This window comes from Anomaloglossus baeobatrachus, chromosome 5 (genome assembly GCF_048569485.1).
Source record: "Anomaloglossus baeobatrachus isolate aAnoBae1 chromosome 5, aAnoBae1.hap1, whole genome shotgun sequence".
Lineage (NCBI taxonomy): Eukaryota > Metazoa > Chordata > Amphibia > Anura > Aromobatidae > Anomaloglossus > Anomaloglossus baeobatrachus.
In genome coordinates, this window is record NC_134357.1 from 56,794,572 (window position 1) to 56,822,187 (window position 27,616).

At 47.2% G+C, this 27,616-nt stretch overlaps 1 protein-coding gene across 1 annotated transcript in view; it reads left to right on the top strand.

Annotated features, from left to right (window-relative positions):
* LOC142312624 (alpha-2-macroglobulin-like protein 1) overlaps positions 1 to 27,616 on the top strand; it is an 89,688-nt gene that overhangs the window by 40,839 nt on the left and 21,233 nt on the right. The window contains exons 19-27 of the mRNA XM_075351619.1: positions 2,274 to 2,499; positions 2,594 to 2,720; positions 10,356 to 10,477; positions 11,717 to 11,768; positions 15,008 to 15,082; positions 18,984 to 19,160; positions 20,355 to 20,436; positions 23,288 to 23,444; positions 23,556 to 23,630. Coding sequence (XP_075207734.1) covers positions 2,274 to 2,499; positions 2,594 to 2,720; positions 10,356 to 10,477; positions 11,717 to 11,768; positions 15,008 to 15,082; positions 18,984 to 19,160; positions 20,355 to 20,436; positions 23,288 to 23,444; positions 23,556 to 23,630 — 1,093 coding nt within the window. The remainder of the gene's footprint in view (positions 1 to 2,273; positions 2,500 to 2,593; positions 2,721 to 10,355; positions 10,478 to 11,716; positions 11,769 to 15,007; positions 15,083 to 18,983; positions 19,161 to 20,354; positions 20,437 to 23,287; positions 23,445 to 23,555; positions 23,631 to 27,616) is intronic.

Genomic DNA, 27,616 nt, shown 5'->3' on the forward strand with positions numbered 1-27,616 from the left:
GCGCACTACAATACTTTGATCTGCCCTGAGCAGGGCCGAACAAAGTGCGCCTGTACACGATTGCAAAGCCGGCTAGTGTGCATGACGTAGGATGCATTATGCACACCGCCCTCAGAAGAAGGAGGACGCAGACCGCCGCAGATAGTAGGTGCCGGACTGGAGAGCAGCGACACCCATCAGACCAGACAGTCCCTAGGTGAGTATAATAAAATTGTTTTTAATGTTATACAGGGCGGCCTGAGCTCTTATATATGGTATTCTAGAATGCTCTATATAAGACCTCACTGGTGGTGGCTGCAGATTATAGTCGCCAAATCTAGTGATAGATTCCCTTTAATGAATCAGGCCCTTTGTTCTTCAAAGTTTGTTTTTTACTTGTACCTATGTGAAAATCCATCATCGCACACTGACCAAACCCGATGCAAACTGGATGAAAAACACTGATCATGCTCAGACACATTTTTGCTTGTGTGAAAAATCAGGGACGTCTCAGTGAGGCCTAGCAAGGCTACTAATGGCAGAAGATCAAGGGCTTAGTTAAGACGTTAAACTTAATTTTCTTACTGTAGGATTCCTGTACTATATCTCATCACTCTTTTCTTACTATAGGATTCCTGTACTACATCTCATCACTATATTTTATTACTAGAGGATTCCTGTACTACATATCATCACTATATTTTATTACTATAGGATTCCTGTACTACATCTCATCACTATATTTTCTTACTATAGGATTCCTGTACTGCATCTCATCACTATAATTTATTACTATAGGATTCCAGTACTACATCTCATCACTATATTTTATTACTATAGGATTCCTGTACTACATCTCATCATTATATTTTCTTACTATAGGATTCCTGTACTACATCTCATCATTATATTTTCTTACTATAGGATTCCTGTACTACATCTCATCACTATATTTTCTTACTATAGGATTCCTGTACTACATCTCATCATTATATTTTCTTACTATAGGATTCCAGTACTACATCTCATCACTATATTTTCTTACTATAGGATTCCTGTACTGCATCTCATCACTATATTTTATTACTATAGGATTCCAGTACTACATCTCATCACTATATTTTCTTACTATAGGATTCCTGTACTGCATCTCATCACTATATTTTATTACTATAGGATTCCTGTACTACATCTCATCACTATATTTTCTTACTATAGCATTCCTATACTACGTCTCATCACTATATTTTCTTACTATAGCATTCCTATACTACGTCTCATCACTATATTTTCTTACTATAGGATTCCTGTACTACATCTCATCACTATATTTTCTTTCTTTAGGATTCCTGTACTACATCTCATCACTATATTTTCTTACTATAGCATTCCTATACTACGTCTCATCACTATATTTTCTTACTATAGCATTCCTATACTACGTCTCATCACTATATTTTCTTACTATAGGATTCCTGTACTACATCTCATCACTATATTATCTTTCTTTAGGATTCCTGTACTACATCTCATCACTATATTTTCTTTCTATAGGATTCCTGTACTACATCTCATCACTATATTTTATTACTAGAGGATTCCTGTACTACATATCATCACTATATTTTATTACTAGAGGATTCCTGTACTACATATCATCACTATATTTTATTACTATAGGATTCCTGTACTACATCTCATCACTATATTTTATTACTATAGGATTCCTGTACTACATCTCATCACTATATTTTATTACTATAGGATTACTGTACTACATCTCATCACTATATTTTATTACTATAGCATTCCTATACTACGTCTCATCACTATATTTTCTTACTATAGGATTCCTGTACTACATCTCATCACTATATTATCTTTCTTTAGGATTCCTGTACTACATATCATCACTATATTTTCTTTCTATAGGATTCCTGTACTACATCTCATCACTCTATTTTCTTACTATAGAATTCCTGTACTACATATCATAACTTTATTTTCTTTTTTTTAGCATAATCCACCATAATATAATCTTAACAATATTATACCTGTCTCCAAAACAATTAAATTAAAATTTTTAAATATTATTTGTATAAACACATCCTGATGTCTGACAATTCTGCAAAGATAAGTAGCATCGCAAAGACTTCTCTTATCTCTTCCTGCACAAGCAGTCTGTTATGATTACTTTGCGCAAGAACCACATGGATGTTCTCGGAAATATAAGAATGACTAGGGTATTAGTTTTTGGCTTATTATATCTGGTTTCCATTGTCGCTCCTGTACAGACCCACTGGTGAACTGGACTATCCACTCACAACTGCAGACACCATCACCCAATGGAACGTAGACGCCTTCTGCACATCAAGCGTTGGTCTTGGTTTCTCACCCCGAACTACTCTCCGAACATTTAAACCCTACTTTCTGGAAATGATCGTCCCATATTCAGTTAAACAAGGGGAGACGTTGGTGTTGAAGGCAATTGTCCTTAACTTTATGAGGCAGTGTATAAAGGTGAGAATGTAATAGAGCTCTATCATGTGTTACTACTGGCACACATGTATCCAGATTTGATGGTATCTGATGATTTCTGATTTTTTCTTTATAGGTACAGGCAACTTTATACCTGTCTGATGACTTCCAGGAGGAACCATGTGAAGGCTGCTTGCGCGATGCCTGTCTGTGCAGCGATCCAGCCTACACGTTTACCTGGAATATCAAACCATTAAATCTGGGTAAGAACCCTATCACTTCATGGGAAATATATTATTACATGATGTATTACATGATGTCCATTGAAATAAATGTAAAAGATAGGGTCTAGTATCAATAAACTATGGTAAAACAAAGGGGTTACAAAGTAGTGTGTCGTCGTATGACATCCACAGCAAGGAAGTCTGCAGAGGCCGATTCATTAGGATTGGTGTTGCAGATATATGTCCAAAGTTGTGTATTAATTAAACTCATACTACATCTCTAAAGGGATGGAGCGCCATTTAAATATACAGTATATTACTGGCTATGTGCCGTAACCACTAGGGGGAGCTTAATTTAAAAATTACTATTAAATGGGTTGATCAGTCTAAAATGACAAGTCTGCAGTCACTCTGTGTGACTGTAGACTTGTGCTCCTCGCATCGCATACACTGTGCACTGTAAAGATTCTCAGGTGTCAGAGCCAGGAATGGAGGTCACGTGGTTGCGAGTATGTGATATGCAGACTCCCAGCCAGAATCTGAAAAGATGGATATGGCCTGGCTCAATGCAAGTATCGCATAATTGAGGTCACGTGACTGCTGTTGCTGGCTCTGACACCGGAGAATCCTTACAGTGCACAGTGCGCACAATGGAAAGATTCACAAGTCTGCAGTCACATAGAGGGACTGCAGACTTCTCATATTAGGACGGTCAACCAACCCCTTTAATTTTACACCTATAATGACCTGAGAATTTTTCGCTTAAGAGTTATACATGTTTTTATTTTTCCATGGAACTAGACGTAGAAGGGTTTGTTTTGTTTGTAGGACAAGCAGTAGACACCATTCATTTTGCTATACAATATACTGATAAATGGGGGAGGAAAAAATTCCATGTGGGATGAAATAGTGAAAAAAATGCAATTCCAACAATGTTTTTGAGTGCATGGTGCAGTAAAAATGACCCGGCAACACGACTGTTCATGTCAAGGCAATGATGGCAATAAAACACTTGCATAGTTTTTTTATTTATTTTAAGTGATGAAAAAAAAATCTGAAACACAAGAATGCGTTTTCCTTGTGTTGCCAATTTCCTACATCCGTAACGTTTTTATTAAGAGGGCTTGTTTTTTTGCTTGAGTCTTTTATCCAGATTTGTGTACATATGATGGTTTTATAATGTTTATTGCGTTTTTCTTTGTCGCTCCTTATTGGGAGACCCAGACAATTGGGTGTATAGCTATGCCTCCGGAGGCCACACAAAGTATTACACTAAAAGTGTAAAGCCCCTCCCCTTCAGCCTATACACCCCCCGTGCTGCCACGGGCTCATCAGTTTTTATGCTTTGTGCGAAGGAGGTCAGACATGCACGCATAGCTCCACAGCTTAGTCAGCAGCAGCTGCTGACTATGTCGGATGGAAGAAAAGAGGGCCCATATAGGGCCCCCAGCATGCTCCCTTCTCACCCCACTCTTGTCGGCGGTGTTGTTAAGGTTGAGGTATCCATTGCGGGTACGGAGGCTGGAGCCCACATGCTGCTTTCCTTCCCCATCCCTCAGTTAGGGCTCTGGGTGAAGTGGGATCCTTTCGGTCTCCAGGCACAGGAGACCGTGCTCCATCCACAGCTCCTGAGGACCATGCTGGATAGGAGCCGAGTATCGTTCAGGGACATGGCCCTGCTACTTTGAGGTACTCTGTGTCCCCGTGGGGACCGCGCACAGCAACACTCCAGCATTGCTGGGTGTGCTAGTGCACCGGGGACAGCAGCGCTGACTGCGTTTGTGCCATTACACACTTCAGCGTCGCTGAGTGTGTTCGTGTAGGGGGACTGCCGCGCTGACCGCCGCTGCCATGGTTATCACTGCGGCGCGGCTGGGACTGTTAGTGCGCCGGGGACTTCCGCGCCGACCGCGCTTATACGGCGGCCGCGCTTATAACTCGAGTCCCCGGCTTTTGCGGCCTAGTCTCGTTTTCTTCCCGCCCCCAGCCCTGCCAATCAGGGGAAGGGCGGGACGCTGTACAGGACGGCAGCACTGAGGGCTGGAGCATGCTTTGCATACTCCACCCCCCTCACTCTGCACAGTGGGGCACCAGTTCCCGCACTTTTCTGGGTCACGTCCACGGCTCCCTCCTCTCCTCAGGACGCCGGCAGCCATTCCTCTCAGCTCTGCTAACGCTGGAGAGGAGAGACAAGCTCAGGGAGACCCAGGCAGGATTTCTGGTGCCCACACAACCGCTTTGCGCAGGCGGTAAGCAGCACCTGTGGTGCTGGCCCCACTAGTGCAGAAGTGTACTTATAGATTATATGATTATAGACTATACTTTACACTGTATGGTGCACTGTTGATTTTTGTCTATATACCCTCCTGTATTGCTCAGAGGAGACAACAGCATGTCGTCCACAAATAGCAAGGGTGCCAAAGCACAGACTTACTATGCTGCCTGTGCAGCATGTACGGCTATACTGCCGGCAGGTTCCACTGACCCTCATTGTGTGCAATGCTCGGCCCCTGTGGCACTTTCTCAGCCGGAGCCTCTGCTAAGGGTGGCCCAGGGAGAACCACCTGTTAACACTGTCCAGGTGACAGGGACGGAGTTTGCAGTTTTTACTGAAAGACTTTCTGAGACTATGGCTAAGATATTACAAGCCTTGCAGTCCAGGCCGGCATCTCAAGCCAGGGGCACTGTGGAATCATTGCCCCCTGGTCCCCCTCAGTTGGAACAGCAATGTCCTCCCGGGGTGTCTCATGGATCCCAGGGTGAGGTCTCTGACACGGACCGCAGCCCCAGACCGATTAAGCGAGCTCGCTATGATATCCCCTCGACATCATCACAATGTTCAGGGTCTCAGCGAGAGGACTCTCTGTATGATGAAGCGGAGGTAGCTGATCAGGATTCTGATCCTGAAGCCGCTCTCAACCTTAATACTCCTGATGGGGACGCCATAGTGAATGATCTTATTGCGTCCATCAATGAAATGTTGGATATTTCTCCCTCAGCTCCTCCAGTGGAGGAGTCAGCCTCTCAGCAGGGGAAATTCCGTTTCAGGTTTCCCAAGCGTACAAAGAGTATGTTTCTGGACCACTCTGACTTCAGAGAGGCAGTCCAGAAACACCGAGCTTGTCCAGATAAGCGTTTTTCCAAGCGCCTTAAGGATACACGTTACCCTTTCCCCCCTGACGTGGTCAAGGGCTGGACTCAGTGTCCCAAGGTGGATCCTCCAATCTCCAGACTTGCGGCTAGATCCATAGTTGCAGTGGAAGATGGAGCTTCACTCAAGGATGCCACTGACAGACAGATGGAGCTCTGGTTGAAATCCATCTATGAAGCTATCGGCGCGTCTTTTGCTCCAGCATTCGCAGCCGTATGGGCACTCCAAGCTATCTCAGCAGGTCAGGCGCAAATTGACGCACTCACACGTACGTCTGCGCCGCAGGTGGCGTCCATAACCTCTCAAACGTCGGCATTTGCGTCCTACGCTATTAATGCTGTCCTGGACTCTGCGAGCCGTACGGCGGTTGCAGCCGACAATTCGGTGGCAATACGCAGGGCCTTGTGGCTGCGGGAATGGAAGGCAGATTCGGCTTCCAAAAAGTGCTTAACTGGATTGCCATTTTCTGGCGACCGTTTGTTTGGTGAGAGATTGGATGAAATCATCAAACAATCCAAGGGAAAGGAAACATCCTTACCCCAGGCCAAACCGAAAACACCCCAACAGAGGAGGGGACAGTCGAGGTTTCGGTCCTTTCGGAGTGCGGGCAGGTCCCAATTCTCCTCGTCCAAAAGGCCGCAGAAGGATCAGAGGAACTCCGATGCATGGCGGTCTAAATCACGCCCTAAAAAGACCGCCGGAGGTGCCGCTACTAAGGCGGCTTCCTCATGACTTACGGCCTCCTCACACCGCATCCTCGGTCGGTGGCAGGCTCTCCTGCTTTTGCGACACCTGGCTGCCACAAGTAAAAGACCGTTGGGTGAGAGACATTTTATCTCACGGTTACAGGATAGAGTTCAGCTCTCGTCCTCCGACTCGATGCTTCAGAACATCTCCGCCTCCCGAGCGAGCCGAGGCTCTTCTGCAGGCGGTGGGCATTCTGAAGGCAGAAGGAGTGGTGGTCCCGGTTCCTCTTCAGCAACAGGGTCACGGTTTCTACTCCAACCTGTTTGTGGTTCCAAAGAAGGACGGGTCCTTCCGTCCTGTTTTGGACCTAAAACTGCTTAACAAACACGTAAGGACCAGGCGGTTCCGGATGGAATCCCTCCGCTCCGTCATCGCCTCAATGTCCCAAGGAGATTTCCTAGCATCGATCGATATCAAGGATGCTTATCTCCACGTACCAATTGCTCCAGAGCATCAGCGCTTCTTGCGCTTCGCCATAGGAGACGAACACCTTCAGTTCGCGGCACTGCCGTTCGGCCTGGCGACAGCCCCAAGGGTTTTCACCAAGGTCATGGCTACAGTAGTTGCGGTCCTCCACTTCAATGGGACATCCTACGCAAGTGGGACAGGATGCCGACGTCCCTAGACAGGAACGTCTCCCTCTCTCAGGCAACTAAAGCTTCCCTTCGGTGGTGGCTTCTTCCCACCTCATTATCGAAGGGGAAATCCTTCCTACCCCCATCCTGGGCGGTGGTCACGACGGACGCGAGTCTGTCAGGGTGGGGAGCAGTTTTTCTCCACCACAGGGCTCAGGGTACGTGGACTCAGCAAGAGTCCTCACTTCAGATCAATGTTCTGGAGATCAGGGCAGTGTATCTTGCCCTAAAAGCGTTCCAGCAGTGGCTGGAAGGCAAGCAGATCCGAATTCAGTCGGACAACTCCACAGCGGTGGCTTACATCAACCACCAAGGTGGGACACGCAGTCGGCAAGCCTTCCAGGAAGTCCGGCGGATTCTGCTGTGGGTGGAAGCCACAGCATCCACCATATCCGCAGTTCACATCCCGGGCGTAGAAAACTGGGAAGCAGACTTTCTCAGTCGCCAGGGCATGGACGCAGGGGAATGGTCCCTTCACCCGGACGTGTTTCAGGAGATCTGTTGCCGCTGGGGGATGCCGGACGTCGACCTAATGGCGTCACGGCACAACAACAAGGTCCCAACATTCATGGCTCGATCTCAAGATCACAGAGCTCTGGCGGCAGACGCCTTAGTTCAGGATTGGTCGCAGTTTCGGCTTCCTTATGTGTTTCCTCCTCTGGCACTGTTGCCCAGAGTGTTACGCAAGATCAGGGCCGACTGCCGCCGCGTCATCCTCGTCGCTCCAGACTGCCCGAGGAGGTCGTGGTACCCGGATCTGTGGCATCTCACGGTCGGCCAACCGTGGGCACTGCCAGACCGACCAGATTTGCTGTCTCAAGGGCCGTTTTTCCATCTGAATTCTGCGGCCCTCAACCTGACTGTGTGGCCATTGAGTCCTGGATCCTAGCGTCTTCAGGATTATCTCAAGAGGTCATTGCCACTATGAGACAGGCTAGGAAACCAACGTCCGCCAAGATCTACCACAGGACGTGGAAAATATTCCTGTCGTGGTGCTCTGCTCAGGGGTTTTCTCCCTGGCCATTTGCCTTGCCCACTTTTCTGTCCTTTCTTCAATCTGGATTGGAAAAGGGTTTGTCGCTAGGCTCCCTTAAGGGACAAGTCTCTGCGCTCTCTGTGTTTTTTCAGAAGCGCCTGGCCAGACTCCCACAGGTACGCACGTTCCTGCAAGGGGTTTGTCACATCGTCCCTCCTTACAAGCGTCCGTTAGAACCCTGGGATCTGAACAGGGTGCTGATGGTTCTTCAGAAACCACCGTTCGAGCCAATGAGGGATATTTCGCTCGCACGCCTTTCGCAGAAAGTGGTTTTTCTAGTAGCAGTCACCTCACTTCGGAGAGTGTCTGAGTTGGCAGCGTTATCATGCAAAGCTCCTTTCCTGGTGTTTCACCAGGACAAGGTGGTTCTGCGTCCGGTTCCGGAATTCCTCCCTAAGGTGGTATCCCCTTTTCATCTCAATCAGGACATCTCCTTACCCTCGTTTTGTCCTCATCCAGTTCACCAATGTGAAAAGGATTTGCACTTGTTAGATCTGGTGAGAGCACTCAGACTCTACATTTCTCGTACGGCGCCCCTGCGCCGCTCGGATGCACTCTTTGTCCTTGTCGCTGGCCAGCGTAAAGGGACACAAGCTTCCAAGTCAACCCTGGCTCGGTGGATCAAGGAACCAATTCTCGAAGCTTACCGTTCCTCGGGGCTTCCGGTTCCCTCAGGACTGAAGGCCCATTCTACCAGGGCCGTGGGAGCGTCCTGGGCCTTGCGACACCAGGCTACGGCTCAGCAGGTGTGTCAGGCAGCTACCTGGTCGAGCCTGCACACTTTCACGAAACACTATCAGGTGCATACCTATGCTTCGGCAGATGCCAGCCTAGGTAGGCGAGTCCTTCAGGCGGCAGTTGCCCACCTGTAGGACGGAGCCATTACGGCTCTATTATGAGGTATTATTTACCCACCCAGGGACTGCTTTTGGACGTCCCAATTGTCTGGGTCTCCCAATAAGAGGCGACAAAGAAGAAGGGAATTTTGTTTACTTACCGTAAATTCCTTTTCTTCTAGCTCCAATTGGGAGACCCAGCACCCGCCCCTGTTTTTGTATACACATGTTGTTCATGTTAAATGCTTTCAGTTCTCCGATATTCCTTCGGATTGAATTTACTTTAAACCAGTTTATAATTTTTTTCCTCCTTCGGGCTTTTGCACCAAAACTGATGAGCCCGTGGCAGCACGGGGGGTGTATAGGCTGAAGGGGAGGGGCTTTACACTTTTAGTGTAATACTTTGTGTGGCCTCCGGAGGCATAGCTATACACCCAATTGTCTGGGTCTCCCAATTGGAGCTAGAAGAAAAGGAATTTACGGTAAGTAAACAAAATTCCCTTCTTTTTTCAGGTAGGTGAGGTTTAAAAAAAGCAATTTGTTTCAATTAGGTGTTTACCATGCGGATTAGTCAATTTTTTCTTTTAATAGATTGGAATTTTACAGATGCTGCAATACAACATATATGTTGTGTTTTGTTTTTTATATTTCTAAAACTTTTCTTTTACATTATTTTTTGTTCCCTTAGGGGACTTAAACCTTGTTTGACCTCTTGTACTTTGTACTGTAAAACCACAGTGCAGGAATGCAGTACAGATAAAAAATCATGGTCTTCTTTGGAGTTTAGCATGTGGCTGAGCTTAACAGGAGTACCAAGATGACAGCTATGGCCCTCAACCTCCTTGGTTACCCATCGGTACCCTAATTACATGTCACAGGGGACCGATGGGAGCTGGTGACTGCATGAACTGGCAATAGCTCCACTTGACTGCCTTTGTCAGGAGCATCTAAATAGTTAACAGCAGCAATCAGTAGCTCATCTCTGGCCGCTGCTGTGAAACACAGATGTGGGTTATGTAGCATATCTGACACTTACCGTGGGTGGAACCCGCTGAGCCTCTAAACCTCTTCCACATTTACTGACCAGTACATTTATTCTCATTCTAATGTGGTAAGGTGATAATTAGAGCTGTATAACTGTGTACGCAGTGAGCTCCCTCTAGTGGCTGCTGACTATTTCTTTTTATTTTATGTAACTTTATTTATGACACACAACATCCTGCGTAATTCCTGAATTTTCAACTAATTTATCATATGTTTACATTACAGGCTCTATTAACATCACCATAGGCACTGAGGCGTTGGACACTAGTGATCTGTGTGATGGACAGATGCCTATTGTCCCTACAAAAGGACAGTTTGATATTGTCCAGAGGCGCCTTATAGTTGAGGTAAGCACATTATGCTTAGATGACACTAGCACAGTGTAATTTTGCCGTAATGTTATATTTATACTAATTTTCCAGTTATCAATATATAGTTATATAGTCAAATTTAGAGAGGTTAATAAGATTAGAAATAAGGATTAGGCTTGTTGTTTATTCGTTTTTTCAGAAAAACCCTCACACTTGTCCATGGGTCATATTGTGTATTGCCGTTGAGCCTCATTCCCTTTGATTCTGGGGTCACACAGCCGTTTGTTCTCATGCAAAAGAATCGAATAGATCATGCAAATGACACTAGGTTCAAACTCTCATCAGAGCGTCATTTACTGTGAACCGATTCCCTGGTATGCAAGAATTGGAGCACAGCTGATGAAAAGAGGGAGAATTTGTCCATCTTCTCCATTGCCCGTCTTGGCATGCATCGGACTATGCTTAAATGACATCCGAGTGCTTTGCCGCACCCATAGACTTGTATGGGTGTGCGCCATCCGATATACAGTGCAATCGCAGCATGCTGAATCAGTATGAGAAAAAATTGCAGGTCGACACTGGCCCATACTATAACTTTGGAGCGAGGGCTATCCGATAAAACATTATATAGCCCTCTTCCAATGTATATGCTTGTGTGAGTGAGTCCTACGGTAGTAGAGCTGAGCTGCAGTATTAGACATGATGGAAAAGTGTGGTGCTGTTTTTGAAAAAAGCAGACCCGTAAAATATTAGTGCTATACAATTTGTTGATGATGTCAACTAGAGATGAGCAAACCCGAGGTTCGGTTTTCGAACCGAACACCGGCTTAAAAAAACAGAGTTTGGGTTTGAAGTTTGAATGTGTTACGTGCGAACTCTACTCACGCACGCATCGCTGTGCTCGGGTACACTCGGTGCTCAGCCCAGTGTGAGCCGCTTGCAGTGTTTGATCGGCTCGCACTGGGGGTAACTACAGCGTGATCAGATGTAGTGTGCTGCAAAAAAAAAATTTTTGGAAAATCACCGCCCCCTCTCCCCCAGAAGTGATCTGCTTATGGCTGGCTGTATGCGGGTGGAGACCCGAACTGCCAATAAGTTATTTCGAACCAGTGGAGGTTCGGTTGGATTGCTGCCAGTGAACCAAACTTCCAAAGATTTGCTCATCTTTAATGTCACCTTAACACATATATAGCGGTAGTCAGTTTTTCCTCATTGCTTGTTGTTCATCTCACTTTGGTCTCGCATGTCGTTATGCTGCATCTTTTGTCTCCCCAGTCACATGGAGTACCAGTGGAAAAAACACACAGTTTACTGCTATGCGCTTTTGGTAAGTAATTTTGGATATTATATTATCTGATATTTTACATTTTTGGACAGTATAAAGCTATGAGCTCATAGTTTTTTGAGCAGTTTTTGCAGCAGAAACTCTCTAAATCGTCCCGCAGATCTCCAAACTCCTCAAAACTGGGAATTCCTGCTCAGTTTCTGCTCCGAAAATTCAGCAAAAAGTCACTGTATGTGTAGCGCCCTGGAGAACCAGGTATAGGCACATTTAAGCCCCCACATAACACCAGTCCCCAAAGGGTTACATCAGCTAACCTGAAACCCTAGTCACCCCCCCTCAGGGCAACAGGCACACCAGTGGGCGGGACCAGGCGGTTAGGAAACGCCCACCTAGGGGTCTAGACAGCCCGGGGTGGGAAAACAGACAGATGGAGATCAGTTAAGTGAGAGGTCAAGTGCAGGGTGGAGGTGCATCTGACAGGTGCCAGGGTCGGAGCCCTGACACCTTGGCTAGGCGGCAGACGGTAACCAGAGTCTGCAGGAGACGGGAAGACGGCTGCGGGGATCCAGAGTGCACCGGGACAGGGTTGTAGCCCGTCGGTGCAGCCACCGGAGAACCGACCGGAAACCGTACGCACAGAGGGAGTACTTGGACCCTGAAGCCAGGACTGGCACCTACGGCCTAACTAATTAACCAATTGAGGGCAGGATTATAGGTCCTGTCCCAACCTAAGTCCCGAAAAGTAGACAACCACCTACCGAGAGGGATAGGGCAACCGCCAGGGCCCGTAGATCCCAAGGGTCATCGTCAGACGGGCACGGCTCCCAACAAAAGGACCTGGAGCGGACTCCTGCGTTACACACCAGGCAGTCCTACTTACAAAACAGTGCAGAGGAGAAATACTTTGACTACCAAACCCGGGTGTGGGACCAGAAACACCCGTCTGCGGCAGCCGGCCACCATCACCTTGGTTTACCACAGGACTTGTGTGATCCGGATCCGAGCAGCAGCGACTGCTGGCGTGGGGGCGGCACATATGCACATACCCTGAAGATGATATTTGAGAGCTATGGTTCCTAGGATGGGTGGTCTATGCTGACTTTCTTCCTACACTGTATAAATCCAATTACAATGTGATGAGGTGTAAAGGGGGCTTTACACGCAGTGACATCGCTAACGAGATGTCGTTGGGGTCACGGAATTCGTGACGCACATCCGGCCTCGTTAGCGACGTCATTGCGTGTGACACGTACGAGCGACCACTGACGATGCAAAATACTCACCAAATCGTTGATTGTTGACACGTCGTCCATTTCCCAAATGTCGTTCCTTATTCTGGACGCAGGTTGTTCGCTATGTGTAACACCCCAGGAACAACAAACAACACCGTACCTGCGTCATCCGGCAACGAGGTGGGCGTGACTTCCATGTGGCTGCTCTCCGCCCCTCCGCTTCTATTGGACGCCTGCCGTGTGACATCGCTGTGAAGCCGCACGAACTGCCCTCTTAGAAAAGAGGCTGTTGGCCGGCCACATGCGACGTCGTTAGGAAGGTAAGTATGTGTGACGGGTCCTCGCGATATTGTGTGCCAGGGGCAGCGATTTTCCCGTGACGCACAAACGACGGGGGCGGGTGCTCGCGATGTCACTGTGTGTAAAGCAGGCTTAAGTCTAAGGTTAAATGGAACAAATACTTGCATACAAATAATGAAATAATTGAGAGATTACTGTATCCATATTGCAACATTAATATTTCCCTACATAACATAAGAATCGGGGGCATCTTGTGATTCTCCAATGGTCATTCAGAGGGAACACTTGAGGATGTAGTATTTCAGAGATTGCATCTACCTGCACAGGTAGCCATGTAGCTACTTAGAGAGCTTTGAGTCCATTTACTCTGATTTTTTTTTTAACATAAGCAAATAACACAGACGAGGGCTATCTCATGTTTTATCGAATAGCACTCACTTCAATGTTATACTATGGGGCAGTGCTGACCAGTTCTTTTTTCTTTAGCCTAATCGGCATGATGAAAAAAGCACAAAGTGCTGCAATTGGCAGTGTAAATTAGACGGCACACACCCATTCAATTCTATGCTTGTGTGGAATTCATCGGACTGCACTTGGATGACATCTGATTTCAGACCAATTCCTGCGGACTCAAAGAATGGAGAAGATGAAGAAATGTTGTTCTCCTCCTTCTCCTGACAGTGTTCTCCAAATCTCTCATCTGAGAGAATCAGATTACACTAAATTGGCACTCAAATCGTTCTGGCAGAGTTTGAAACAAATGTCATTAGCATAATTGGCCCGATTCTCTCAGCCCCAGATTGCCAGCGTAAATAGGAAGTCTGACAGGTCACGCAATATTCCCTGGGAAAAAGATATGCAAATTATCTCTCCCTTGAAGTACCACGCCAGCATTTTCTCCTCTGATTTGTGACCTGCCAGCAGCTCCAGTGTTTCATGGAGAGCGCTGGAGGTCACAACGCCATACAAGTCTATGAAAGCCTCGTTCTGCCTTATTTTGGCTCTCATAGACTTGCATTGGGAGTTTGTAATGTAATGTCTGACATTCAGAAATTACGGGTGCAAGATGGCACCGTAGGACCAGAGTGCTCCCAAAAAATGCCGAAAATGATGAAGCATATGACAGGGGGCAGGGGACTAATATTTAAAGAACCGCTCCAGCACTGAAAAACTCCCCCCGCTAGAGTGGTGTTTTAAAGGCAATAAAAACCTTTTCTCGTGCCTCCTGTAGGTAGATATATTATAAATCCATATCTGACTCCTTGAAAAATCTATGTACACACACGACACTGAAAATGTGCAGCAATTTACCATGTGCTGCAAGTAAAAAAAAAACATAAGAAAATGAAAGCATGGTACCGATATCACATCTGCAGCATGCTCGTTCTTGAGGGTATTTTCATTACGGTTTTTACCCCGTTTAATCCTTAATAATGGAATAGGGTGAAATCTGCATCAAAATATTGTGGCCAGCACATGAGGACTCTGTTTGCAGATTTGTGGCCAGATTCCCAGCGGAAATATTCTGCAACGTTTGAATATGGCTTTAGGGTTGATCTAGACCAGAATCTCCCCCAAAAGGAAGACACTCATCTGTAGGCAGCTGTTTCAGGATTCTTATCCCTTACCTCCATTAATTTGAACACTCTGATTAATGAATATGTGACTTTTTTGACTTATATGAGAAGTTCATCCTCTGCCAATAGATCCAATGATCTTCTCTAAGGTTCCTGTAATGTTTTATTCCAGAGTCACAGACAATCCCACTGGACCTTCCCGAGAACGTTGTGCTTGGATCACAGTCAGCAGAGGTCACTGTAACAGGTAAGAAGGCAATGACCCCGATCATCAAAGCTTTAATGCCAAAATTCTACATTAAAAAACTTTGAAAACTTTCAAAATTTCAGCGCACCACAAAGGGCATGAAACTCCATATACTTCAGGCCTTTGCTTGATTCATTAAGAGGTGTGTGCCCGGGCTGAGCAGGAGTGGTGTAAAACTCACCATGTCCCAAAAATGTTGCCAAACTACAAGTTGCACAAACATTTTGCTATATTTCCATCACTTTTATGCCATAACACTGGCAAAAACTGCTCAATTAATTGGGTCGTTAGACTAAACAGTCTTAAAATACTCCTGATTTATCCTCGGGTTCATTCTTTTTGATATAACTAGTGTATTTTTAGATTGTCTTGTCTATGTTTTTGTAAGAAGATGGACATGCTGCCTATGTTCCCCCTTGAAGAAACCAGTTTTACTGTAACATGTATTGTGAACTATGACATGCGCTAGTAATGTTAGATTGTATTTTGCCTGACTGTAGGGTTAGACAGAGATAATATTTGGGACTAGCCCAGAGTAGTAGGGGCTAAGGTGCAGGGACAGAGACGGTTTCCTGTTAGAAGATCAGATAGGGCCCAGCATGCAGTGGTGACGGATCTAAGGTCTGAGAAGTGAGCAGAGCCAAATGACGTGGATGTCCGTAGTATAAATGGAGACCGAGGTGTGACGCCCTGGAGAATCCAGGTAGTCACAAATAGGCCCCTGCAAAACCTCTTCCCACACTTAGGAAACATTCAGCCAACCATTAAACGCTAGTCACCCCCTAAGGGACAGATAGACACAGCAGTGGGCATGGCCAGGCAATTGGTGCACACCCACCCAGGGGTTTAGACAGCTCAGGGCGGGAAAGTAGACAGTAAAGTGTTGAAGTTCAAGTTGAGAGGAGCTGGGGCTAGGTGTAGTCCCAGCAGGAGAAAGAGTTCAAGTTGAACGGCGCCAGGGTTGGAGCCCTGGTGCCACTGGCTAGTAGGCAGACAGTGGTCTCCTTCAGCAAGAGATGGGAAGACGGCTCGGTGGAACCGAGGTGGACCGGGTCAGGGTTGTAGCCCGCCGGTACCGACACGGGGAACCAACCCGGAAACCGTAGCACAAAGGGGGGTACTCGGACCCTGAAGCCAGAAACCAGAATCGACTAGAGCTGGTTAATTAACCGACTGAGGCCAGCACTAGAGGTTCTGTTCCACCCAAAGTCCCTCATAGAAGACAACAGCCCACCGATTCGGGATAAGAGGTCACCGCCCCGGGCCAGCATTTACGGGCAAGGCTCCTTAGGCCACATCCAGCCGGGAGCGGACTCCTACGTTTTATACTGGGAAGTCTTTTCTAAGTAAACAGGGCAGGAAAAGGATAGAGACGACCAGCCGGGTGGGAGACCCTGAATACAGCCAGCCGTGGCACCGGCCACCATTACCTTGGTTTACCAGAGACTCGTGTGTTTGTTTCCAACAGTGAGTACACCAACACCCCCTGCGGTCGTCATTTCCCCCTGCATTGGATTGATTGGGTCCCGGGGCCACCATCCATGCCCACGGAGGGATTAACAGTTTGCTGCACAACATCTCCCCCGGGTGCCCGCAACAGCAGCGGTGGTGTCCTACCTCACCACACACCGTGGATGGCGTCACAAACTTAATACGTACATATACGTCCATTCCCCCTTTTCACTCGGCGTGTCCGCGAGGCTCCCGGGTCCGGAGACCCTCGAGCCACTACCCCTGAACGTCCGGACTCGAGCAGCGCCGGCTGCTGGCACGGGGTGGCACAGAGGAAGTGGATATGTGACGCCCTGGCCTATCAGGTCATCACAGGGTATTGTGCAATCTGCCCTTCTGCATACTATACAATCCTCCTTGGTTACGGATCCCTGTTCTTTGGTGTTGCTAAGATCAGAGCCAGTCAAAACCCTAGGAACACTTTACATCATACCCACCAGACACACTATTGAGGGGCCTGAAGGGAATAGGGCCGCCCATTTGGGGGGTTGGTAGGGGAAAGTGAAAAAGTGAGATGAGTTGAGTGGTGACTCTCAAGAGGAGAGGTCACGAGGAGTGTTGTGTTGGAGGTGAAGGAGAGAGGAGGTCAGGAGCAGGGCTCCTTGTTGTACTAGGTGGCAGACGTTGGTCTGGGCCTGGTAGGAGCTGGAACCCCGGTCGCAGGGGATCGTGTCAAGGGGCACAGATCTGCCGAGGAGGGCAGCCGGCGGCCTTGAGCCATCTCCGTACAGGGGCCAGGGCACGACGGGGTACGTGGACCCTAGGCCGGGAAGTCTCCCGATCTGAACATGCAGCCTCAAACCCAAATATGAAGCTGTAAGTTTGGGTATTCCAGTCCATAGGCGGAACATAAAATACACTTGTGTGCAACTGACCTCAGCTTCATAAACCTCCCTCATGGTGACATTTATTAATTCAAGCGTCATATATTACATAGTAGTTAAGAATCTAATTTAATCACACCAAACTCATCAAACCAAATCTTTATGGACTTCACACGGTCACGAGAATATCGGCTGCATATCATGGTGGCAGCGACATGAATGAGATATATAGAAATTACATTCTCGCGCTTTGGTAAAAAAACTGCAGCAGAAATTCACCTCCTGTGCTGCGGATTTTACATCTCCAGCAGGTCAGTTTATCTGCAGATTTTACATCTCCAGCAGGTCAGTTTCTGCTGCGGATTTTACATCTCCAGCAGGTCAGTTTATGCTGCGGATTTTACATCTCCAGCAGGTCAGTTTATGCTGCGGATTTTACAGTCTCCAGCTGGTCAGTTTATGCTGCGGATTTTACATCTCCAGCAGGTCAGTTTCTGCTGCGGATTTTACATCTCCAGCAGGTCAGTTTATGCTGCGGATTTTACATCTCCAGCAGGTCAGTTTCTGCTGCGGATTTTACATCTCCAGCAGGTCAGTTTATCTGCAGATTTTACATCTCCAGCAGGTCAGTTTCTGCTGCGGATTTTACATCTCCAGCAGGTCAGTTTATGCTGCGGATTTTACATCTCCAGCAGGTCAGTTTATGCTGCGGATTTTACAGTCTCCAGCTGGTCAGTTTATGCTGCGGATTTTACATCTCCAGCAGGTCAGTTTCTGCTGCGGATTTTACATCTCCAGCAGGTCAGTTTATGCTGCGGATTTTACATCTCCAGCAGGTCAGTTTCTGCTGCGGATTTTACATCTCCAGCAGGTCAGTTTATCTGCAGATTTTACATCTCCAGCAGGTCAGTTTATGCTGCGGATTTTACATCTCCAGCAGGTCAGTTTATCTGCGGATTTTACATCTCCAGCAGGTCAGTTTATGCTGCGGATTTTACATCTCCAGCAGGTCAGTTTATGCTGCGGATTTTACATCTCCAGCAGGTCAGTTTATGCTGCGGATTTTACATCTCCAGCAGGTCAGGTTATGCTGCGGATTTTACATCTCCAGCAGGTCAGTTTATGCTGCGGATTTTACATCTCCAGCAGGTCAGTTTATGCTGCGGATTTTACATCTCCAGCAGGTCAGTTTATGCTGCGGATTTTACATCTCCAGCAGGTCAGTTTATCTGCAGATTTTACAACTCCAGCAGGTCAGGTTATGCTGCGGATTTTACATCTCCAGCAGGTCAGTTTATGCTGCGGATTTTACATCTCCAGCAGGTCAGTTTATGCTGCGGATTTTACATCTCCAGCAGCTCAGTTTATGCTGCGGATTTTACGTCTCCAGCAGGTCAGTTTATGCTGCGGATTTTACGTCTCCAGCAGGTCAGTTTATGCTGCGGATTTTACGTCTCCAGCAGGTGAGGTTATGCTGCGAATTTTCATGATTTTAAAATCTCATCCACTTTTCTGCTCCTGTGATATAATACCCTGTGGATTTATTAGGTTTGTTTCTCTTCTAGGTGATATTATGGGAAAGCCACTAAGCAACCTAAATAATCTTGTGCTGCTGCCTTACGGCTGTGGAGAACAGAATATGATATTTCTCGCACCGGTCATAGCTGTTATGAAATTCTTGAGTATCACAGGGCAACTGACCGATGAGATTGTGGAAAAAGCAACCGGGTATATGGAAGTGGGTGAGTAGTGTCCTTTGTGGACATTTATTACAGATGCATCTACACTATATCGACACTTTTTAAAGTGAACTTGTCAGGTGCAATATGCACCCAGTACAACGAGCAGTTCTGGGTGCATATTGCTAATCCCTGCCTAACTGTCCCTGTATCTAGTACCATAGATAAAGAGATCTGTAGAAAAAGTATTTCTAAAGATCCTTTATGACATGCTAATGAGGCCAGGGACTAGTCGCAAGGGCATTTCTTCCTTTGGCTAGTTGGCCCCTTAAGCATGTAAGCACGCCCACAGGTGCATGCTAACATGCTAATAAATGTGCAGTGTTAGGCCGGCGTCACACTTGCAATTGACTCGCACAAGTGCAATGTGAGAAAATCTCGCATTGCACTCGGACCAATGTTAATCAAAGAGGCAGCTCCGATCTGCTTTTTTTTTCTCAGTCCAAATCGGACTGAGGAAAAAATTGCAGCATGCTGCAATTTCTAGAGTTTCTCGCGCAAGTCTCTCCAATGCAAGTCCATGGGTGCGAGAGAAAAACGGATGTCACACGGACGGCACACGGACCATCCTAGTGACATCCGTTTTTCTAAATACAATTCTATCATGTAGCAGAGAACACTGTAAATGCTCTTGTACATGATTGTAATGGCTAATAGCTGCTGAGAAAAAAAAACGGATCACATACGGATTGAATATGGATTGCTCACGGACTACTATCATGAGAATAATCACAGACTCGCATTGCAATTGCATTGCAAACGGATCAACACTCGGACAGAGCTCATCCTACCCTCAGGCATGAGAATCGGACCGATTTTTCAAACGCAAGTGTGACGCCGGCCTTAGAGGCATGGTTGTACTCACCTCTACTGCCACCGCTGGTTTTTGGCTCAGTGGTTACGATCAGACTGTCCTCGGACGTCCGAGCATCACCATAGATTATAATGGTAATCGGTTACTTTTCTGAATTGTCCACAGTGTGTCCGTTGTGGCACATAGAAGGAGCCCTCCGTAGGCCGTTACCCTCCTCAATGGCATCTATGTGCTCTAATAGGCCTTATGAATATGGGTTGTTTGGACGGGACAATCCTTTTAATAGTAGAAGTGCACATGTTCTGTATAAATGGGGATGGAGTGATTTCTTTCTGATGAAACACTAAAGTAAACACTATGAAAATATGTCCTCTCCTTTACAGGTTTCCAAAATCAGCTGAATTATAAGCATCAGGATGGATCTTACAGTGCATTTGGGAACAGTGATCCATCTGGAAGTACTTGGTAAGATAAATATATTCACACATTCATACAGTATATACAGTATATATATATATGCAGTGCCCTTGAAGCCATCAGAGAGCTACAAGGTACTGCAACCCCACCGAGATGCAAGGCCTACCCCCTAGGGACCCAGAAAACCAGTGCCGGTAACACCAAACACTCCAGGTAATCCCAGTTTTCCCCAATCATCCCCCATAGAATGGTACAAGGCTAGGGTTGGACCAATAGATGGCCGCCTAGAGATGGAGCCACTCCAGTCCACTAGACGACCAGGTGGGATGGGCAGACAGTGGACAGTCAGACATTGGAGAGGAAGACAGTCTTGCAGTGGAAGTGAACGTGAGCAGACGGACAGATCAGAGTGAACAGTGACCTGAGGGCCCAGGCAGTTAGTTGCCGGTGGAGTACGGTGGAGTACTCCTGGAACTACGCAACAACCGGGTACAGAATCCTAGGTCAGGTAAAAGTTCCAGGCAGACCTGATAAAATCTGCACAGTGAGGGGACCATCAAGGACCTTGAAGTTTGGGACTCAGTAGCAAAGGGAGAACCGGGGACAGGACTACAGACTCCAACCCCACAGGGTTCATGCTACCTTCATATGGACTGCTGAAGAAGACAACCAGGAGGGGACCCCCAAGCGCTCTTTGCCATGAGGACCCACCAACCAAAGACAGGTGCAGGGAAAAGAAGCCACCAGGTCACTAAACTGGCACTGGGACGAAGGGGGACCTGCGGTTAAGACCAGCCAGCCTCAGGTGACCAGTGACCACCCAAAGTGAGTAAAAACCTAGTTACACTGCAACCCTTGTGTGGCCTACCTTCTTCCAACACCCGTCACATCACCTACCCTCTAGGGCCCGGCCCTGCTTGCAACGGCCACTAAAGTGACATTCCCCAGTTATACACTGCCTGGGACCAAGTACCCATAACCCAAAGCGATACATATACAGTATATTGTATATATTACCGAGTGCCAATTTATCTTTGTCTTTGTGCTTTTTTCTAAAGCAAACATGGTTCTAATAGCAATTTTTTCTTTTTGCTCCTCATATCCATTACTTCATTTGGTGTCTTTTTTAACTTACATTTCCTTGGTTTCTTCTGTTTATTTTTTCTGTTTGACTATGTGGGGCTTTTTTCCCTTTTCCTGATGTTTAAGCTTAATTCGTCATTTGTAATTTTTCAAAATGTCACAACATATTTGCATAGTAATACTCCAGTGCTCTACTGGTGTACAAAATCTGTGTAATTAAAATTTGGGGCACAGTTGAAGACTACATACGTACCACATTTTAAAGGGTCATATGCAACTTTTTACTATAAGGGCACGTGCACACGTTAAGTATTGGAGACTTTTTTTACCTCAGTATTTGCAACCAAAAACGTGGAGTGGGTGATAAATACAGATGTGGTGCCCGTGTTTCGATCATCTTTTTCCTCTGATTCTTCCCATCCTGGTTTCGGGTTACAAATACTTAGGTAAAAAAAACTCACCAAATCATCAACGTGTGCAGGTGGTGCAAGATTATATATATATATATATATATATATATACACACACACACACACATATATATAGATATAGATAGATAGATATAATATATATGTATATATATATATATATATATATATAAAAGCATCTTTAAATTTATACAAAATTCATCAACACAAGTGAGCCTAAAGCCTAAGTCTAAAATAAAATACAAATAATGAATAGGTACAAGAGGCCCGTTTTCTTTTTTGTGATTTAGCTTTTTTTGTCTTATGGTCTTTGTTGCCTTTTAGCACACAATTTTTTTTGTTATTTTAAAAAGTTGTAAATGATAAATTAGGCTAAGGCTATGTGCGCACGTTGCATCGGAGTACCTGCAGTTTATTCTGCACGTTTTCCTTCCTTGGTTTTTGACCAAATGGCTTTTGACCATTTTTTAGCGTTAAAAACGCATATGTTTTTACCGCGTTTTTAGTGCGTTTTTAGCGCTTTTTACCTGCGTTTTCACCTGCGTTTCTGCAGATGCGTTTTTGAGATCAAGACACTGAGAAATAAAGTTGAATTAGTCAAAAAGAATGAAAAAAGAGAAAAAAAGTATAAAATTAACTTTTAATAAAACTATATGGGAAATTATCACTTTTAATGATAAAATAGTGGTTATGCACATTTTATCAGAAAAATAGGTGAAGTTTCTAATTTTTTAACATTTAAATTTTCGGTTATTGTGTGTGCAAAGGAACATTAGAACCCATTAAATTTTGTCCAGAAAAGCATGCGTTTTTGGAGCCAAAAACGCAGTGGAAAAGCAGGTAAAAAGCATGAAAAACGCAGGAATTGTGATTTTGGTTGCGTTTTGCCATTTCTCATTGACTCCAATGTTAAGTAAACGCTGCAGAAATGGCAAAAACAACTGACATGCTGCTTCTTTTTCAGCATGGTTTTTGACCACAAATATGCAAATTAAACGCTGCAGAAAAAAAAGCAAAGTGCAGACAGGAATTCTGCTTTTCACATAGACTTTGCTGGCAATCAAAAACGCATGCGTTTTAGCGCAAAAACGCTGCTGCTAAAAACGCTGCAGAAACGCGGAAAAAAACGCAACGTGCGAACATAGCCTAAGACATTGGGATAACAAAAACCATGGCCAAATTGTCAAAGAAAAAAAACACAAAACTAAGTAAAGATAAGTAAAGAAAAAAGGCAAAAATTTACTAACTAATAAGACACAAAAATAAAAAAACACTGCTAGAATAATTTCTGATCTAGAAAAATGGTGCATAGAAAATGATGAACAGTGGCCCATGAGATTTTACTGTTGGCCAATGTTCTTCATCCTTTCGTATGCTTCTTGTTTCAGGCTGACAGCATTTGTAGTGCTCAACTATATTCTGGGTCGGGAATTTATCTATATATATGACCAACATATTACAGAAGCCCTTATTTGGCTGAAAGGTCTGCAGCAGGACGACGGCTGCTTCCAAAACGTAGGCCGCATATTTCACAAGGAGCTCCAGGTAAGACCGACCCATAATGGCTCCATGGTACCATAGATTATGCCTTTTGTATGAATTAAACAATGAGATTTTACTTATTTTTAAATATGACTTTCTCACCCTTGTCTTCAGGGAGGTGTGGACAGTCAGATCTCACTCACAGCGTTTGTTACTTTGAGCTTCCTGGTAACTAAAGATCCACAATACGTAAGTCTTTGAGATGAGCAGATCTGATGGGATGCCATCTAGCCAAATCACCCAGATTTTACCAGGAAATTTGATTTGATTCAAATTTATTTTTCCACAAATTAAATGTCCCTTATTCTGCCCTGGGGACAGGAGATAAATATTAGATACTAGAAGGTGGCCGGATTCTACGCATCGGGTATTCTAGAAATTACGTATTGTGTAGTTAATGTATGATTTTTGTTATATATATATAGATGTTGTTGTGTGTAGTTACCAAGTGTTTGTGTAGGGCGCTGTACATGTTCTGGGTGTTGTCTGGGTGTGGCAGGGGGTGAGAGCGGTGATGTTTGTGTGTTGCGTTGTTTGTAGAGCACTGTGTGTCTGTAGCGTTGTGTGTGTGTGTTGCACGGTTTGTGTGGGTGTGGGGTGCGTGTGTGTGTTTTGGGGGAGGTATGTTTTGTGCAATGTGTGTGTGTTGCGCGGTATGTGCGTATATTTGTGTATGCTGCGGTGTTTGTGTGTTGGGTGTTGTGTGTGTGCGGCGTTGTCTGTGTTTGTGGGTGTCTGTGTATGGCGGTGTTTGTGGTTCCCAGTGTGTGTGGTGTGTTGTGCGGTGTGCGTGTGGCGGTGTGTGTGTGTTTTGGGGGGAGGTGTGCACCCCCATCGTGCTCCATCCCCCATGCTGCGCACTCCCCATCGTGCTCCATCCCCCATGCTGCGCACTCCCCATCGTGCTCCATCCCCCATGCTGCGCACCCCCATCGTGCTCCATCCCCCATGCTGCGCACCCCAATCGTGCTCCATCCCCCATGCTGCGCACCCCCCATTGTGCTCCATCCCCTATGCTGCTCACCCCCCATCATGCTCCATCGCCCATGCTGCGCACTCCCCATCGTGCTCCATCTTCCATGCTGCGCACTCCCCATCGTGCTCCATACCCCATGCTGCGCACCCCCCATCGTGCTCCATCCCCCATGCTGCGCACCCCCCATCGTGCTCCATCCCCCATGCTGCGCACCCCCCATCGTGCTCCATCCCCCATGCTGCGCACCCCCATCGTGCTCCATCCCCCATGCTGCACACTCCCCATCGTGCTCCATCCCCCATGCTGCGCACTCCCCATCGTGCTCCATCCCCCATGCTGCGCACTCCCCATTGTGCTCCATCCTCCATGCTGTGCACTCCCCATCGTGCTCCAACCCCCATGCTGTGCACCCCCCATCGTGCTCCATCCCCCATGCTGCGCACCCCCCATCGTGCTCCATCCCCCATGCTGCGCACCCCCCATCGTGCTCCATCCCCCATGCTGCACACTCCCCATCGTGCTACATCACCCATGCTGCGCACCCCATCGTGCTCCATCCCCCATGCTGCGCACTCCCCATCGTGCTCCATCCCCCATGCTATAATAGTTCTCCTATTATACTCAGAGAGGAGTATAATAGGAGGACTATAATAGGAGGAGTAGTCCTGGGGGGAGAGGAGTATAATGCCGGCTTCCTGCACATGTGTACCGGGAGCCGGTGTACGCTGGTAACTATGATACCCATCGGGTAACTAAGGGACCTTAGTTGCCCGATGTGTATAATGGTTACCAGCGTTCACCGGCTCCGTCACGATCCCAGCAGCGCAAGGTTGTGTCTGGAGCTGCTGGGATCGTGACGGAGCCGGTGTATGCTGATAACTATGATACACATCGGGTAACTAAGGGACCTTAGTTACCCGATGTGTATAATGGTTACCAGCGTTCACCGGCTCCGTCACAATCCCAGCAGCGCAAGGTTATGTCTGGCGCTGCTAGGATCATGACGGAGCCGGTGTACACTGGTAACTATGATACACATCGGGTAACTAAGGGACCTTAGTTACCCGATATGTATAATGGTTACCAGCATTCACCGGCTCCGTCACGATCCCAGCAGCGCAAGGTTATGTCTGGCGATGCGTGCGGAGGGCCGGGGCGAGCGGCCAATCCATGCGGAGGGCGGGGCCAGGCCGAGGCGAGCGGCCAATCCGTGCGGGGGGGAGGAGCCGAGGCGAGCGGCCAATCCGTGCGGGGGGCAGGGCCATGGCGAGGCCAGCGGCCAATCCGCTGTTTGTCACCGTAAGGACATGTCACGGTAAGGACACAATTTTGGAGCAAGACAGACAGACAGACAGAATAAGGCAATTATATATATAGATAGAAAAACAACTAATACTAACCCCACCGCTCACTTTTTCGATCACCTCTGCTGCTCACTGTCCTCCATACTGTCCTCTGTGTCTCTTCTTATCCCCACAGCACACTGAATCCCCTCTATACGCTAGGTCAGGACTTTATGTCAGAAGGCCATGGTGCACATACTAATATCACAACGTTGCGATCTTACAACACGCATGTCGGTATATCGACCATGAATAGGCTTTGGAAATTCTTTCGCATGCACGTTCTAATATCACAGTTTCAGTGTGCGGCGCAGTAGGTAGAGGTGCCGTAGACCCATGGGTGTTAGTTGGACAGAGAGGTGAGTGGCGTGGTATTAATTTTTTTTGTTTTTAACCTTTTGCCAACCGATTATGTATCTGTAGAATGGAAGCCAGCAAATTATAAAAAGTCCATGTTCTGGAGAATATGGATTTTTTGTAAAATTTCGAGTTGAATTCTATTTCACTTGAATAAATTCACCTATTGTCATGGGTGTGTCACTCACGATTGACAAACAACCTTGTGGTGTCCGGCTGCAGGAGATCACTGCATGTGATTGTGACGCCCTGGGCAAGCCAGGGGTCACAGGTCATGACACCACCACACACCCCACATTTCCTGCAGGAACACCAAGGTCAGAACACAAAACCCTTGTTGCCTTCCTCCAGGGGCTGATATCCACACCAGGGGGTGGGCCAGGCGGTTGGCTCCGCCCACCGAGGAGTACACAGTTCTGGAGGCGGGAAAACCAGGCAGATTAGATTAGGTTTGAAGTGAGAAGGAAGTGGTAGAGGAGCAAGTGAGAGGAGTAAAGGTGGAAGAGAAAGTGACAGTTGAGTAAGCCTGAAGTTGGTCCGGGTGTGTGCCCCGGACTGAGACAGCAAGGTTGGCAGACGGCGGTGACCGTTTGCAGGAGAGGCTGATCGGAGGTTGCCGAAAGGACAGTGGACGGGTGGTGGCCCGGCGGTACCGGAGCGGTATACGAAGAGAAGCCAGCACCATTGGCAGGGGCCTTTCGGATCCCGGCAAGGCTAGGAGTCGCCGTGAATTTGCCAAATCCGTCAGTGAAGGGGACCTCCTGGGTCTCCCAACAGCCAAAGTCCCGATTGAAGGCAACCGTCCAACCATGTTGGAGACACCGCCACCGCCAAGGCACCAGTTTCTCAGGGCCAGCACCTGCGGGCAAAAGAGGGGCTCCTTCGGCTCATATCCAAGCTGGGGAGCGGGTTACCGGTGGGAATCCATCGCTACCAACAACCGTATTTAGGTGCAGGAAAGAGACAGTCACCGCTAACTTGCAGGGAACATCAACACTGCAGCCGTCCGAGGGAGCCGTCCAACCAGCCGCTTGTTTACCGTGAACTGTGTCATCATCCTTGGGCTGAGTGAGTACCTCCGTGCCGTGCGGCACAGCGCTGCCCCTGCGCCCCTGCACCTCAACAGGCCCCATAACCCGCCTGCCAACCATCCTAACTCTCCATCATCGGGCCCCGGGACCAACAACCCCCCTACCCACGGAGGGGAGGGCCCACATCTAGCTGCTCCATACCATCACTCCCGGGATCCCCATACAGAGCAGCGGTGGTGTCCACACAATCACCACAACCGTGGGTGGCGTCACGGACAATAAATCCCCTAAACCAAGCCCCCCCCTTTTCACTCACGGGCGAGGAGCGTCGCTCGAGTCCCCGGGATCCGGCACATCGCTCGAGCCACCGAGCAGCAGAGGCCGCTGCAGCGGCGGCAGCCAGACCTGAGCAGAGGGAGAGCGCAGCGTCCCCTCCTCCGCCCGCGACATGATTGCACAAACTGCTCC